Genomic DNA, 13,693 nt, shown 5'->3' on the forward strand with positions numbered 1-13,693 from the left:
TGTCTTCCTTTTAGGGAATCTGGAACTTCTGACTCCCAAATCAGAGTTAAGTGACAAGATGAAATGAAAATACTTACTTAAAGCAGAAAAAAAAATATTTTATTGGAAGTTTCGTACCCAAAGCATCATATTGAACTTTGGTAATGGTATCTTTTCATTTCTACTTACTATATTTTCTTTCCCAAAATGCTTCTACAGGAAAAGAACAACTGAATGATTTTACATGTGATAATTTTATTTAATCACTCAACTGATCACAATCTTAAATTTGCGGACAATTCAACAAATTGCAAGCATGACAGTCGTGTAAGAAAACTTCTGCATCACTTTTTAGTTGTTTAAGGGACTCACAAGATATTCACTGAGTAGTTTCATAAAATATAGCTAGGAACAAAAGAGGAGAAAGAGAGAATTAAACAATGGAGATAAGCAACTCAACCCAAGTGAGGGAGTTTATTTTCCTTGGCCTGACCCAGAATCAAGACGTGAGCCTGGTCCTATTTCTTTTCCTCCTCTTGGTGTACATGACAACCCTGCTTGGGAACTTCCTCATCATGGTCACTGTGACCTGTGAGTCACGCCTCCACACTCCCATGTACTTTTTGCTCCGTAACTTATCAGTTGCCGATATCTGCTTTTCTTCTATCACAGCTCCCAAGGTTCTGGTCGACCTTCTATCCACGAGAAAGACCATCTCCTTCCATGGCTGCTTCACTCAGATGTTCTTTTTCCACCTGATTGGAGGGGTGGATGTATTTTCTTTGTCAGTGATGGCATTTGATCGCTATGTGGCCATCTCCAAGCCCTTGCACTATGTGACCATCATGAGTAGAAGCCGTTGTGTCATGTTGATCGTGGCCTCCTGGGTGGGGGGCTTTGTCCATTCCATTGTACAGATCTCCCTGTTGCTTCCACTCCCCTTCTGTGGACCCAACGTCCTTGACACTTTCTACTGTGATGTCCCTCAAGTCCTCAAGCTTGCCTGTACAGATGTTTTAGTACTTGAACTACTAATGATTTCCAATAATGGATTGCTCACCACCCTGTGGTTTTTCTTACTCCTCGTATCCTACTTGGTCATACTCTCATTACTCAAGTCTCAGGCAGGGGAAGGCAGGAAGAAAGCCATCTCCACCTGCACCTCCCACATCACCGTGGTGACCCTGCATTTTGTGCCCTGCATCTATGTCTATGCCCGGCCTTTCACCGCCCTCCCCACTGACAAAGCCATCTCAGTCACCTTCACTATTATCTCCCCTCTGCTGAATCCCTTGATCTATACACTGAGGAACCATGAGGTGAAGTCAGCGATGAGGAGGCTCAGAAAGAGACTCAGACCAAATGACAGGGAATAAACCCATCATCACCACCTTTGGTGTCTGCACTCTCTTTTACCAATTCGCTTTTCTGTTTCTTCTAAGATGCATGTAACTATCAATGATTCTATCAGGCCAATATAAGTAAAAACCTAAATTTCCTGTGACACTTGTATAGAAGTAAAATTGTTTACAGGAGATATTATATTGCTTTTGAAATGCAGCCTTGGGGGGAAAAAGAAAAGAAAAAGAAAACATAACTAAACATTCCCAGTCATTCTCATCACATCCACTCCCTGTTACCAAGAAGAGACAGCAAAAACGCATGTTAGGAAAACAGTATAACTTGAGCATTACAATTCCATAAGGCCTTTCACTAATTAATCACAGGTTAATTAACTAAAAACAACCAAGTCAAGTTCTTATCCCAAGTCTGTAATGGAAACAAATTAAATAATTGTCACCTGAAGATTTTCAAATGTAAAGCCCACACGAGAGAGGTTGACAGAAAGTGCCTTGGAGCTAACACAGCTTGGATTGGAACACAGACCTCACAGAAGCAGAGTTAGGTCATCCTGAGCAGGTCCTTCCCGGACCCCTGAAGCAAAGTCTCTGACCACCTGTCCAATGCGTTCCTTCAGCAGCCTGTATTTAAAGATAGCACAACACTCAAGAACCTACTTGGAATATTTTCTTTTCTTTGCATCTTCCCCAGAAAAATTATGTTTTATTTATTGTTGTATCTCTTGGCACATATGGAATATCATAAACACTACTAAGGAATTGTTTAATTATAACAGTAAATGAATTAATGTTGTCTCTCAACCACTTCTTTTCAAATCTTTAGAAGGTATGTTTAAGGAAACAGTCAATTTAGGGTGAAAGTGTGGCCAGCAGGTTCTGCCTCAGATGTGACAATTCTGAATTAGACTGCTGGTTCAAGTACTGGACTACTCTACATCTAACCCAACTTCCTGACAATACATCTGGGGGTGCAACAAATAAGCACTCAAGGGTCCAGCGGCGTGGCCTACCCTTGAACGCACCAGGATCCCATATGGGCGCCAGTTCTAATCCCAGCTGCTCCACTTCCCATCCAGCTCCCTGCTTGTGACCTGGGAAAGCACTGAAGGATTGCCAAATGCCTTAGGACCCTGAACCCACGTGGGAGACCTGGAAGAAGTTCCTGGCTCCTGGCTTCGGATCGGCACAGCACCAGCCGTTGCGGTCAGTTGGGGAGTGAATCATCAGACGGAAGATCTTCCTCTCCATCTCTCCTCCTCTCTGTATATCTGACTTTGTAATAAAAATAAATAAAATCTTTTTAAAAATAAAAAAATAAAAACAAATAAGCACTCAATTGTTTGGACTTTTGCCACCCACATAGGACCTGGATGAAATTTCAATTTCCTGGCTTCAACTTGGCAAAGCCCTATTTACTGCAGGTGCTAGTGGAAGAATTTTTTTTTCCCTTGTTGTGTGTGTCTGTGTATGTCTCTACCTCCCCTAAACACTGTTGCTGTTCCTGTCAAGGAGATGAATACAAATAAGCAAACATTTTACATAATGAGAGCCAAATTTTCTTGGAGAAACAGTTAACACTATAACTGGGGAAAGGAATGCACAACATGAGTTTAGAGCATCTTCTGATGCCAAACACTCAAAATATCAAATCACTGGGAAAACGTCAAACTGATACAGCACCTAACCAAAAGAACTTCCATGGCCAAAACTGGAACAATCCACACCAAAAATAAATAAATAAATAAAATTATAACTCAAAGTATAAATTAAATATTCATGAGCCCATTCTCACATAAATGATTGAAAAAATAAATGGATTATAGTAGGCAAGTATCATATACAAAGGAATTCTAAATAAGTAGGATTTCCACCCTCAGGCAGGTGAAGCATTAACTCCCAACTTCTTTTTTGTTTTGTTTTGTTTTAGAGATTTATTATGTTTTTTATTGGAAAAGCATATACATAGAAAGAAAAAGACAAAGAAAGATGTTCCATCTCCTGGTTCACTCCCCAAATGGCCACAACAGCTGGAGTTGCACCGATCCAAAGCAAGGAGCCTGGAGCGTCTTTCAGGTCTCCTACGTGGGTGCAGGGTCCCAAGGCTTTGGGCCGTCCTCGACTGCTTTCCCAGGCCACAAACAGGGAGCTGGGTGGGACGTGGGGCAGCCAGGATACAAAACGACACCTATATGGAATCCTGGTGGATGTAAGGTAAGGATTTAGCGACCAGGCTATCACATGAGTCCAACTCCCAACTTCTTCTTAAGGGTGAGTTGTGAGTAATGGTCTCCTCCTAAAGGATACAATATGCAAATGGAGGGAGAAAAGCCTGGAGAAAAAAAAAGATTCCCTCAGCAAGGCATTCAACGTTTGTGTCATGAATGATTACTGTGATCATCGCAACGATCCTTTGACATGCTATGATGAAAATGATGCTCTACCATTGTTTTTTCTCCTAAAAATCTGCAACCTCTGTCTGTTGTGAAGAAATCATCCCACTGACCCAAAATGAGGGACCTTCTACAAAACACCTGCTAGAACTTCTTAAAATATGAAGGTTGTTAAAAACAAAGGAAGTCTGAGAAATTGTCTGCCTAAGAATGGGATCCTGAAAGGAAAGAAGGACATTAAGTTAGAAATTTAGGAAAATTAGAATCAAAATGGCAGAATGGTGTACGGACACATTAAACAGAAAAACATTAGCCAGTGTGAAGCAGAGAGGGCACATTCAAAGAAATAGGAGAGGACAGAGTAATAGCAGAGGGGCACCTGGAGACTGAAAACACGGAAAAGCAGCAGACACAATGGTGTGGCGTGTCAGTGACTGACAGCCCAGTGGCATTCACCAAGCGGCAATCTGAATTGCACCAGCAGCCACAACTCCACCAGCAACAAGGTAGGAAAGGGCATTCACTGGGAGCTCAGAAGGTGAACCCAGACAAAGAACTGCTCGTCCTGCTAGTTTGTTTGATTTGACCAGGAGCACAGACAGAGTGACAAGTCCCAGATGGGCAATGTTGGAACAGGGTAGATTTCACAGCCCAGACTGCCCCTAGAGCTGCATCGGGTGAGGTCCAGGTAGCTCTAAGATTTGATGGCCAGCAGATTAAGAACTCTAGTAGCAGCATATCAGGGGCCATTTTGCACAGTGTAGAAAGACTTTTCCCAAGAGGTTAGTGTATTTCCTTTTTGTCACCCATGTGTTGATTACCCAATGGCATATTTTTTCATGGTGCTTTAATTTATTGTTCTTACCAATTCATACCAGTTGTTGACCTTGTTTCAGGGCTTTTCATTTATGAAAATGTATAGTGATGGAGTACTGGGGTCTACCATATCCAGATGTGGGGGTACAATGCAACATGGATTCCTGCTTCCAAACAAAAGATGGACTCCCAATGAAACTGTTGGAAATGTGTAGACAATGGGATGTCGGACTGTCTGACACTGTCTGTACCAGCAATGTCAGGACACACTTAAATAAGAGACTGATGGAATTATGACTCCTTATGAAGGACTATATTATTGTAGCAACATGGAGAAAATCTGTCTGGGATGGGACTTTGGGGGGTAATCCCAAAGAAAATAAATTTAAATTACATTTAAAAAAAAAAAGACTGCAGGAATAAAAGTGAGCTGTGCATGTGCTGAGCTGGGAGCAAACTTAGTGCATTAATTGCACTGATCCCACAGGGAAAACAGTACTGACACTATCATTGTACAGGTCAAGATAGGTCAGCATGGCCCTCAAGAGACCTAACAGTCAAAAGGTTCCAGCAAGATCAGCACCACAAAAACCTAGCTACATAGGACATCTGGAATCTCCCTAAACCTGGGACCTGCTCCAACTGGAAGTGGGAGAAAGATAGTACAGACAATGGTGAACCTCAGCATGGGATCACAAGAGGTGGAGAGTGGAGAGCCAGGAGCTGGGACTACGGAGACCATGGTGGAAATCTAACATAAGAATCCAGACCTGGGGCCCAGAGTGATAACATACCAGTTAAAGTCCTGCATAGTTTAAGAAGTTCTGGCAGGTGTTTTGTAGAAGGTCCCTAATTTTGGGTCAGTGGGATGATTTCTTCACAACAGACAGAGGTTGCAGATTTTTAGGAGAAAAAACAGAGCTGGGTCAAGCTAAAAAATCTATTCAAGAATTGAAAGACACTATTGCAAGGTCAAATATAAGAGCTATGGGACTCCCAGTAGGTGCAGAAAGAGAAGCTGAGTTTGCAAATGTATTTAATGAAATAATGAGAGAAAATTTCCCTAGTCAAGAGAAAAAATTGGGAAACAACATCCAGGAGGGGCACAGAACTCCCAACAGGCTTGACCAAAAGAGATCTTCTCCAAGACACATGATAATCAAGCTCTCTTCAATAGAATATGAGGAAAAGATCTTTAAATGTGCACGTGGAAAAAAAATCAATTGACATATAAAGGAATGGCAATTAAACTCACAGGAGACCTTTCACAGGAAACTCTACAGGCAAGAAGAGAATGGAGTGACATATTCCAGATTCTAAAAGAAAATAATTGTTGGCCCAGGATAACATACCCGGCAAAATTTTTCTTTGTCTTTGAAAATGAAATAAAATTCTTCCACAAGAATGCCTCTTCCAAACTTACCCTACAAAGGATACTGCAAGATGTTCTCTCGATAGCACCCACCAAAAACAAAGGCAAATGTGAAGAACATCCCAGTAAAATAAAAATAGAAGACTAAATCAATGAACAACCATTGCTAAAATGACAGGACCGAATTACCACCCATTCATATTAACCCTGAATATAAATGGCTTAAACTCATCAATCGAATGTCATAGATTAGTAGACTGGATTAAAAAGCAAAACCTATCTGTTTGTTGCCTACAAGAGACATATCTCACCAAGAAAGATCAACGGAAACTATCGCATGGGTTTTGATATTTTTTGTTTTAGTTTCAGCTCTTCAAAATGGTTTTTTCCCATTAAATTCTTTACTGACTCACATCATACAGTAGCATCATTTTCTTCAAAAAGGTTCTTAAGTTTCTTTTTCATTTCTTCAGCAACACATTAGTCATTCAGTATCATGTTATTTAACTTCATGACATTGTTAATTTCTTTTTTCTGGGCCCAGAGGCATGGCCTAGTGTCTAAAGTCCTCACCTTGAACGCACCAAGATCCCATATGGGCGCCAGTTCTAATCCCAGCTGCTCCACTTCCCATCCAGCTCCCTGCTTGTGGCCTGGAAAAGCACTCAAGGACGGCCAAATGCCTTGGGACCCTGCACCCAGGTTGGAGACCTGGAAGAGGTTCCTGGCTCCTGGCTTCAGATCAGCGCAGCACCGGCCATTGCGCTCACTTGGGGAGTGAATCATTGGACAGAAGATCTTCCTCTCTGTCTCTCTTCCTCTCTGTATATCTGACTCTGTAATAAAAATAAAATAAATCTTAAAAAAAAAAAAGAACCTGCACTTTAAAAAAATTTCCTTTTTCTTCCTGTTATTCATTTTGTTTTGTGGTAGCTGTGTGACAGAGGCTGTCATATCTAGTAACATGTTATTTAACTTCATGGCATTATAAATTTCTATTTTTCTTCCTATTGCTGATTTTGTATTGTGAATTTTCATTTAAGGGGATGTACAGTAACTGTGAAATGGAGACTAACATATCCAGATATGAGGATACAATGTAGTATGCATCTCTACTTCCAGACCAAAGATGGACTCCCAATGAAACTGTTTCCTATATCTTGACAATAGGATGCTGCACTCTCTGCCATTGTCCATGCCCGCAATGATGGACATATGACTGTTCATTTAGAACTGTACTATAGTAATTATATAGGGGAATTCAGGGAAGAGGGGGAGAGGAAAAATGGGAAAGAACTAAGGGAAATCCCAGAGCCTATGAAACTGTATCATAAAATGATAATAACTTTTTTTAAAAAAGAACGGGAAGAAAGCTAAAAAACAGAAGTGGAAAAAAGAGATTCAGGAAATTTAGAGTGTAGGCTTTATTTAATGACAGTTTCTCAATATGATTAGTGGTTGTACAAATATACCAATATGGGGGCTGAATAATTTTTTTTGAAGATTCTATAAATCCAACCTGCAACTAAAAGTTTGGTTTTTGGAAAGTATTTAAGTAATAGAAAGTCTCAATAAATACCATTCAATCCCAACTTTTGCTTTGGTGTAAGGGAGTTTCTCTAAACATTTCATTAAGGTTAAAAATGGTTTCCTTCCTCTTTTGCCTTGGGGAATAAGAAGTTTATGATGGGGCCCGGCACGATAGCATAGCGGTTAAAGTCTTTGCCTTGAATGCGCCAAGATCCCATATGGGTGCCAGTTCTAATCCCAGCAGCCCTGCTTCCCATCCAGCTCCCTGCTTGTGGCCTGAGAAAGCAGCCAAGGATGGCCCAAAGTCTTGGAACTCTGCACCTGTGTGGTAGACTCGGAAAGAGGTTCCTAGCTCCTGGCTTTGGATCAGTGCTGCACCGGCTGTTGTGGTCACTTGGGGAATGAATCATCCAACGGAAGATTCTTCTCCTCCCTGTATATCTGCCTTTCCAATAAAAAAGTAAGTAAATAAAAGAAGTTTATGGTGAATAATTTTGTTTAACTTTGCAAACTAATTTCCTAACAACTGCCTTTTGGACAGCCTGAAGCCATCTCTGCCTCCTTTATTTATTCATTCATCCATTCATCTAGGCTGGATGATACATTTGTCACTTTGACAGACACACCTTTACTAAGTTAAGCAGATGTGAAAGAAATCCTGACCTACTGCAGTTGAAAAAGTCCTGAGTCCAAGTGTAACTCAAAACTAGTGTTGAAGAATTAAGTGCTTGATGATCTTCACTGGGGACCAATCCACATGTACAATAGCTAGGTTAGCTTGTGGCTGGAGATAAGCGGAGAACTAGGTATTCAGGACAATAAGGATATTGCTGCCTGCAGGAGGAAACTGAACCACGCTGCCTGGGGTTGTCTAAGTCTAAAGAAAAGAAACCAACAATCTTCAGCTGCTGAAGCATCCCAGTACACACTAGTACAGTGGACACTGTTGACCTTCCATGTCCTTGGGTTCTGCATGCATGGATTCAACAATCCAAGGATTCAACATATTCAGAACAACAAAAAAACTGCACCCATACTGAACATGTACAGGCATTCTTCTTGTCATTATTCCCGAAACAATAGAGTACAACATTGACATAGCATTCGTGTTGCATTAGATACATTTTGAGTATACAGATGTATTTAAAGTATACAGACGGAGACTGGGCATTTAGTCTAGGCGGTAAGATGCCCATATCCCACAAGAGGGTTTGATTCACAGCTCTAGCTCCTGGCTTCAGTTTGCTATTAAGGTCGATCCTAGGGGGTGGCAGTGATGATCAGGTAACTCCCTTGTGGAAGACCTGGATGGTGTTTCCAGCTCCTGGCTTCAGCCTGACTCAGGCCCAGTCACTGCAGGTTTGGGGGCAGTGAAGCAGCAGATCTAAGACAGCTTTATTTTGTTCCTTCTCCTCTGCATCAGCTTCAAGTCTGTCTGTCTGTGGCACATGTACTCTGGAGCTTGGTACCCTTGGATGACTGATAACAGCACAATTTTGGTGAAGGGAGAGAATTTGACATATGCTGACACAATCTTTCTTCCTTTTGAAGCCAGAGAACAAGAGGATTCACTCAGTGACCTATAACAAATGCTTGACCCTAGACAGAATGCATATTCCTAAGAACATGCACCTTATAATATTAATTATTCCCAATGAAACAATCTCACCACCAGCAGAAGTTTTCTTTAGCCACGTCCAATTAGAACCCCTCTGGTAATTCTCACATTCGTTCTGGGATTAAGGAATCAGTAAATGTAATGGGACACTGTGAATGAGCATACAGAATCAAGGACATCGTGTCCCTTCATCTGCCCTTTGTCACATCAAGATAGAAGAGAGGACACTAAAATGAACAGCCTCGAGAGGAGGGTTCAGCAGGATTTTCTGAGGCTAATGAGCCCCGAGCTTCGTGTGAACTTTAAGATGCTGGAGGCTTGAAAGACAGCTCGAACCTTTAGGTAAGAATACAATTCTGGGGGACTTTGCACTATGATGTCCAGGTGTCTACGCACAAAAAAATGAGGGGAAAAAATTGAAATCTAGGTGGAGCCACAAATAATAACCAGGTATACAAGATGCTGCTTCTCAAAGAGAATATTTCATAACAGCACAGGTTAGAAACATGAAGAAAAAGGTGATTGTGAAATGACAGGCATGAAAATGAGGTTGGCTTGGAACTGCAGAAAAGGCAGGTCTCATTGAACAAGACCTTGAGTGGTATTGAGAAGAGGGGGGTCCTAGGCTTCCTTCCTGCCTTTTTCATGCTGAAATCAGCATATGCAATTCTTACTATATATATATTATCTGAGAGGCAGAGAAAGTTATATAAATAGAGCAAGTTCCCGTTCACCACTCCATTCCCCCAAATACTAGAAACTCAATCCAAGTCTCCCATATGGATGGCAGGAACTCAAGTGCTTAGGAATCACCTGCTGTTCCAGAGGGTGTTCATTACAGGAAGCTGATGGCAGGAGCAAAGTTGGGCACTGTGCTATGGGATGCAAGGATAACAACTGCCACCAAGTTCCCATCCCCTTATCCCAAATTTAGGTTTATAGAGAAAAGTAATATCTTAAATTCACAGAAAGGTTGGGGGAAATGGCATAATGGTCGCTTGCATGTCTTTCTTTAGATTTATCAAAAAATCGACTCTCACATCAATGATTTCCTTTCCTATCTTCCACGCCTTCATGTTCACACCCTTTCTTTCAAGCCAAATTTCCCATTCAAAAGTAATTTTCATATATTCAAGTTATTCACTTAATGCAGGGTGCCCTTTTTACCTATTTCCACGTTGTCCCAATATAAATGTCAACTCCTCCACAATATGATGAGAAATCCTTTTGTCATGCACATCTCTTCATCTGTCATTAGGTGGTCTCTATCACTCTCATGGAATATTTAGATTTCAACTATTTCCCTGTGAAATAGTGGGTGGAAGACCTTTTCTCTGTGTGTAAAATATGCCTTTCAAATAAAAAAAAAAATCCTCTAGTTCACTCCCTAAATGACTGCAGTGGCCAGAACTGAGCTTATCGAAAGCCAGGAGTGTCTTCCAGGTCTCCCATGTGGATTCAGAGTCCCAAAGACTTGGGCAACCCTTTGCTGCTTTCCCAGGCGCTAAGCTCCTCAAAAGTGGAGCAACTGGAACATGACCAGCACCCATGTGGGATGCCAGTGTCGCAGGGTAGAAAATTGTCTTGCTGAAGCACAGTGCCAGCCCCATATGTATCAGCCTTTTTTATTCTATTCATTCTAATAAATGAATAGAATATTCTAGAATATTCTATGCTGCTACTGGAAGCAGAAAAAATTTCTATCAAATTGAAGAGCATAAGTCAATCTTCATACCATATATTGTTTTAAACTTACACTGATACGAATTACCTGTGGTTTCACTTATTTCCTATTTGATACATGACATGACCACCTTTCCCATGTGTTTATATTCCATTCCTAAATCTTTTTATTGAAAAGTCTGTTAGAAACATTTTTCTTTATTTATAGCTAGCTCACATGTTTTATTATGAGTGAATTTTAAGAGTTTCAGTCATTTCATTCCTAGCCATCAACACGAGACAAATGTCAGCACTTGTCCACATAAAGGCTCACAAATGAAGTAGCTTGATGTCTGGTAGTCAAATACCAGAAACGTTCACACAACAAGTGAACGGATCAACAAACTACGACTTATAAATATAATAAAAAAGAACAAAATAGTAGCACACATAAAGTCATCATAAATCTCACAACTGAAAGAAGCCAGAAAAAGAGAGAGAATGTACATAACCGTAAGCATTCAATTGCAGAAATTTTTAGGAAATGCAACCTAATGTGCAATGACAGAAAGCACATTAATAGTTACCTAGAGATGGAGAGATGAGGGACAGACTTACAAGGAGTCATAATGACACTTTGGGTGATAGATTAGTCCACAATCTGAACTATAGTGATGGTCATAAATATATGCTTATATCAAACTGTATTAAAATGTGTAGACTTTTATGCTTATGATAGCAAAATATAAATTAATTTCCAAGGGGGAAAAAACTGAAATAATGAGAGAAGAGAAGCTCAAGTCATCCTTTGATTTCCGTAGCTGAGGGGTTCACCACCAGGGGTTGAGTGCCTAAAGTGGTTTAATGTAATGGAAGAAATGAAGAAGTTCTTTAAGGCAGATGCAGCAATAGTAAAGAACTGTATGGCTTTAAAATTCTCTAATTTTGTGCAATAAAATTTTCTAATATATAAAATAAGAGCAAGTGCTTCAGTAGAATGCCATCCAAAGGCAACCATTTTGCAGACAAGAACACTTCAAACCATTTAAACGGAGTTTCTAGTCTGGAAAGCAAAAATGCACCCCTGAGGAACACAAAGCACTCTAGTCACATTGGGCACTGTGTTGTCCACACAGAAGGACTACGTTTTGACATCTTGTGCCACAAAAAGCCCTTTCTGAATATTCAGCATGAATCTGTTTTAAATACTCAGAAATCATAACTTGAGCAGTGTCCTTGGAGCATGCACCAGGTCGGGGACCCTGGGATGGGTGGGAGGTTGGGTGAGGCTTCTCCCTTTATCTCCCCACCTTTACCCCAGATACAAAAAAAAAAAAAAAAATGTGGAAACAATGGTCTTACCCACTTTTCTGTAGCCCTTGACCCTTTATGCCCTAATCAACTACCTAAAGATGATCAAAATATTTTTTAAAAAAAGAAATCATAAGAGGAAAGTTCAAAAACTTGATGGAGAAGTGGGCATTTAGAGCAGTGGTTAAAAACACCACGTTGGAAGTCTGCATCCCATCCTGGAGCACCTTGGTTTTGACATCCAGTTCTGCTTCCAATTGCAGTTCCCTGCTATGTGCACCCTGAGAGGCAGAAGCTGAGGATTGAGTACTTAGGCTCCTGCAATCCACAAAAGAGATCAGGACGAAGTGCAAATCTCCCAGAGCGTGCAGTCTGAGCTGAGCCAATCCAAAGCCAAGAGCCAGGAGCCTCTTCAGGTCTCCCATGTGGGTGCAGGGTCCCAAGGTTTTGGGCCATTCTTGACTACTTTCCGAGGCCGGAAGCAGGGAGTTGGATGGAAGTGGAGCAGCCGAGACACAAACCAGTGCCCGATTTCTCTCTCTCTCTCTCTTTCTCTCTCTCCTATTCAAATATAATTTTTAAGAGTAATTACATTTGGGGGAGCCAACACAACCGCTCAACTCTCATACTCCCCTGTAAGTACCTGGATCCCTTAAGAGCACCAGTTCATATCCAGCTGCTCCACCTCCCATCCAGCTCCCTGCTTATGGCCTAAGAAAGCAGCTGAGGATGGCCCAGAGCCTTAGGACCTTGCACCTACGTGGTATACCATGAGAAATCTTCACATCAGCTCAGCTCTGGCTGTTGCAGCTATTCGGGGAGTGAATCAGCAAATGAATTATCTTTCTCTACATCTCTCCTCTCTGTAAGTCGGCCTTGCCAAAAGAATAAATAAAATCTAAAAGAAAAAAAACTAAATTTTTTAAAATACGTGGAAAATGGAACAACGATAAGTTTATTTTGACATAAATTTTGTGAAATCCATTTGTGAAATGTTTTCATAAAATTGTTTCCAGGAACTTTTTTTTTAAAGATTTATTTTTATTATTATTTTTATTGGAAAGGTGGATATACAGAGAGGAGAGACAGAGAGGAAGATCTTCCGTCTGATGATTCACTCCCCAAGTGAGCTCAACGGCTGATGCTATGCCGGTCCAAAGCCAGGAGCCTCTTCCGGGTCTCCCACGTGGGTGCAGGGTCCCAAAGCTTTGGGCCATCCTCAACTGCTTTCCCAGGCCACGGGCAGGGAGCTGGAAGGGAAGCAGGGCTGCCGGGATAGAACCGGCGCCCATATGGGATCCCGGGCGTGCAAGGCGAGGACCTTAACCACTTGCGCCACCTCGCTGGGCCCTCCAGGAACTTTTTAAAGATCACTTTGTATCTGTGTAAAACAGCTGCATATATGTGTGTCACTATTTTTATGAGTGTTCTTAACTATTTGGAATTTCTAGAAGAAATAACTAAATGCATACTTTGTAATAAAATCGCATCTTGCATATATTAGCAATAAACTCAGAAGCATAACCAAGCTTGACACCCCTTGAGTTTCAGACTTAGCACTCGATTCCACCAACATGAATCTTACTAAAAACCTTATGAAATAATGCTTACAATTTTTTTTTCAAGATACGCAAGGAGGAAGGAGCATGATTCA

The 13,693-nt window shown here is 41.1% G+C and overlaps 1 protein-coding gene across 1 annotated transcript; it reads left to right on the forward strand.

Annotated features, from left to right (window-relative positions):
* Positions 1-419: 419 nt before the first annotated feature.
* On the forward strand, positions 420-1,355 carry LOC121172292 (olfactory receptor 4D10). The gene has a single exon (XM_041004141.1). It carries the CDS (start codon positions 420-422, stop codon positions 1,353-1,355), a length of 936 nt encoding a protein of 311 aa, XP_040860075.1.
* The last annotated feature ends 12,338 nt before the right edge of the window (positions 1,356-13,693 follow it).

The sequence above is a fragment of the Ochotona curzoniae genome, unplaced genomic scaffold, assembly GCF_017591425.1.
Source record: "Ochotona curzoniae isolate NIBS_2020 unplaced genomic scaffold, NIBS_Ocur_1.0 scaffold_3171, whole genome shotgun sequence".
In the NCBI taxonomy this organism is placed as follows: domain Eukaryota; kingdom Metazoa; phylum Chordata; class Mammalia; order Lagomorpha; family Ochotonidae; genus Ochotona; species Ochotona curzoniae.